At 44.7% G+C, this 3,405-nt stretch overlaps 1 protein-coding gene across 1 annotated transcript; it reads left to right on the top strand.

Moving 5' to 3' along the window:
• Positions 1-349: 349 nt before the first annotated feature.
• Positions 350-3,139, top strand: LOC101516548 (heparan-sulfate 6-O-sulfotransferase 3). The gene has a single exon (XM_058670940.1). It carries the CDS (start codon positions 350-352, stop codon positions 1,097-1,099), a length of 750 nt encoding a protein of 249 aa, XP_058526923.1. The 3' UTR covers positions 1,100-3,139.
• The last annotated feature ends 266 nt before the right edge of the window (positions 3,140-3,405 follow it).

Here is a 3,405-nt window from a genome sequence, read left to right as displayed (position 1 = left end):
TGAATGACCCACTCCTTATCTGTCTCATCTCCCCCCGCCCCTCGTACCAGTGGAGAAGAAAAATTCCAAAAATTTTGAAGGCTAGCCCATGTGTTTTCATGGAAACATATGAGGTCCCTACGAATGGTTTTTAGAAAATACAAGTAAAATACTCATTTATTTTGGAATGTTTAGAAAATGCTTATATAGTTCTTTTTCATAATTCACATTTCCCATGCACTTCTGGAGCACCTTACATGGACTCTGCCTTATCTGTGCAAAGCCAAACAATCTCACATGAAGGTTTAGCACAAGAGTCCACTGACTCAATTTTTATATAAAATTACGGATCTCCTTCATCCCAGCGTTAATGGTGTCAACTACTGACATTCTGCCTCTAATTTCTTGCAGGAATTTCTACTACATCACAATGTTGCGGGATCCAGTGTCTCGTTACCTGAGTGAGTGGAAACATGTCCAGCGAGGGGCCACGTGGAAAACTTCTCTCCACATGTGTGATGGAAGAAGCCCCACCCCTGATGAGCTGCCTACCTGTTACCCTGGGGACGACTGGTCTGGGGTTAGCTTACGGGAGTTTATGGATTGCAGCTACAACCTGGCTAACAATCGCCAGGTGCGAATGCTGGCCGACCTCAGCCTAGTGGGCTGCTACAACTTGACTTTCATGAATGAGAGTGAAAGGAACACCATCCTGTTGCAAAGTGCAAAGAACAACCTGAAGAACATGGCTTTCTTTGGGCTCACTGAATTCCAGAGGAAGACACAGTTTCTCTTTGAGAGGACATTCAACCTCAAGTTCATCTCCCCCTTCACACAGTTCAATATCACGCGGGCTTCTAATGTGGAAATCAACGAGGGTGCCCGCCAGCGCATCGAGGAGCTGAACTTCCTGGACATGCAGCTTTACGAGTATGCAAAAGATCTCTTCCAGCAACGCTACCATCACACCAAGCAGCTAGCTCACCAGAGGGATCGCCAAAAAAGGCGGGAAGAGCGGAGGCTCCAGAGAGAACACAGGGCCCACCGTTGGCCAAAACAGGATGGGACCACGGAGGGGACTGTCACTGAGGACTACAACAGCCAGGTGGTGAGATGGTGACCTCCTGCCCGCTCCTCTCTCGGGAAGGGGAAGATTAGCAGATGCATTGATTTTTACTGCATTTCTTGGAGAGATCAGCCTATTTTAAGGACATTTGGCTATAGGTGACTTGATCCAGGCACTTCTTCTGTCTTCACTTCTGTCCCACTGGAGATTAGTCTCCTGCCCTCTCCCCCCAGCATTTTCCTATCAATGATATTGAAAAGGAGAGGAATGTGTCCAACACAGACCACTTAAGAAGGTCAAAAGGAGAAGCAGCCAAAAGGAAACAGTGCTTGCATCTTTTGCAGCAGTACAGGTTATAGTTTTGGTGCCTGGGAGCCATAGAGGCACACATGAAAACCAAACTGTGGTTGGGATGCCCTGCTGAATCCAGTCTGTTTTATACTATCTCTGTCGTGGAAATATTGGTCCGTTTGTATAGAGTGAAAGAAGGCCCTTTCAGCCCTTAAATGAGGTTTGCTGTCAATCCTTCACCAACTGTGGGCTGTCATCTTTGAACTCTATTCTAATGCGTTTAAATCATAAGTATAGTCATGTGTCTTGCTGTTGCAGGTGATTTTCAACAAGTTGACCCTACTACTGACCATCTCCAGAGACCTACACTCAACAAACTTCAGGCACCACAGCCCTAAGCCATGCTTGCTCTCCATCATTTAGGGAGTATGGAGCAGATATAGGATAGAGATGATGATGGTTCCTGAACACTGTACATGGGTGGGGGTTTTTACAAGAACGTGCCTATTTCCTAATGTCAAAGCAGACCACAGTATATTCGCTGTTAGTAATGAGTGATAAATTAGGAGAAGAAAACAAAATGGGAGGAAAGCTGTATGTCCTGCACTTCCAGGCCAGCTACAGAACCCTTGCTTCCACAGAAATCTTTCAGAGATCAACCCCTTGGAGCATTCATCTTCTTGGATATCCAATTGCCAGGCATGCTATCCTGCTAACAGAAAGGAAAAGACTTTATAAATAACTTGGCCTGAAGAACAGGGACATAACTGACACATACACAAAATGTATTTGAGGTCACTAAGAGAATAGTAATTCTGATTTAGGATAGGGAAAGAGAACCCCATTAATGTGACACCTGTCCTAAGAATTTGGGTGTTCTTTACCCCTACTCCTGTATATCTCCAGCACAGTCACTATTTTTTTCCCAGATGATTTTTATCTGTTGTTAGACTATGGATACAGCCAGCAAATCATGCCTAGAGTGTACAAAATGGACTTAAAACATGTGCTGTATTGCCACGTGCTCCTTATTTTTGCCTTTCCCCAACTATGATGACAAGAAATCATTTGCTAAATAAGTGGGGAATAAAGCAAGAGGGAGTGGAAAACCTTCATCCAGCATTCAGTGGGAGGATCAGAGGGGGTAGAAGTTACACAACAGATTGATCTGATCAGTCCCTTCCAGGAGCTGAAGGCAAAATGAGTGAAACCCCTAAATCAGATTGAAAAGCCTATTTCATTGATATCTGACATGTTTGATGTTTAAGCCAGCTTTGCTTAAGCCACTCCTCAGCCTCGAGAATACTCTCTTTGGGACTGAGAGTCAATCAACCCACAGCATGTAGAGAGCTGCCTAGTTGAAGAGAGGGGAGCCTAGTATATCCATTAAATGGAAGTATGGAGAAGCAGCTCCGACATTGCTCTCACTGTCCTTGGCATCATCAGTGGTGCAGATGAAGGTGCTCTGTGTCAAGAACTGAGAGAGACTGTTTCCATACCTTCAATAATTGTGCAGTTGAGAAAAATGAGGCCCACAGATGCTAAGTCAGCGTTCCCATGGACTGGAAACCGGGTCTGGATGACTGCGAAGTGCATGTTCTTATTACTCCAGCATGCCATCCATTTGGGACAAGGACCCATGCTGCAAACATGCCAGAAACCACCTGTTATTTCCAGAACTGATGGTGATTACATGTGACCCATTTTGTGATACACCAAGCTTAAAGTAACCCCCAGCCACACTGCCTTGAGTTAGTCCAGCCTCCTGCACATCGCTGGTTTATCAGTGAATTGAAAGGTAGATGTCTGCTCAGGCAACTAGAATTTAGAGGGACCAAGTGAATGCTGCTTGTTAATTTGTACCTCTCTTTCCAGTGCTTTGTTTTTAAGGCAAGGAGCAAAGGAAGCCTGCAATGGGCAATAATGAGCATCTCTCTGTATCTCTATATTTCGATGTTAAGATTTATTAATGTTCTGCTGAGAATAGCAGGATGGCTAAGAATACCCTTCTTCCTGCCACTGTGACACACACATACACACACACTAATAATTCCAGTCGTTTGTCATAT

The sequence above is a fragment of the Ochotona princeps genome, chromosome 12 (genome assembly GCF_030435755.1).
Source record: "Ochotona princeps isolate mOchPri1 chromosome 12, mOchPri1.hap1, whole genome shotgun sequence".
NCBI lineage: Eukaryota > Metazoa > Chordata > Mammalia > Lagomorpha > Ochotonidae > Ochotona > Ochotona princeps.
The sequence above is the reverse complement of the archived record's forward strand: the minus strand, read 5'-3'. Positions and strand labels throughout refer to the sequence as shown.

Bases quoted from the DNA above. Each gene is read 5' to 3' on its own strand.
- LOC101516548 (XM_058670940.1), top strand. From the start codon at position 350: ATGGTGTCAACTACTGACATTCTGCCTCTAATTTCTTGCAGGAATTTC.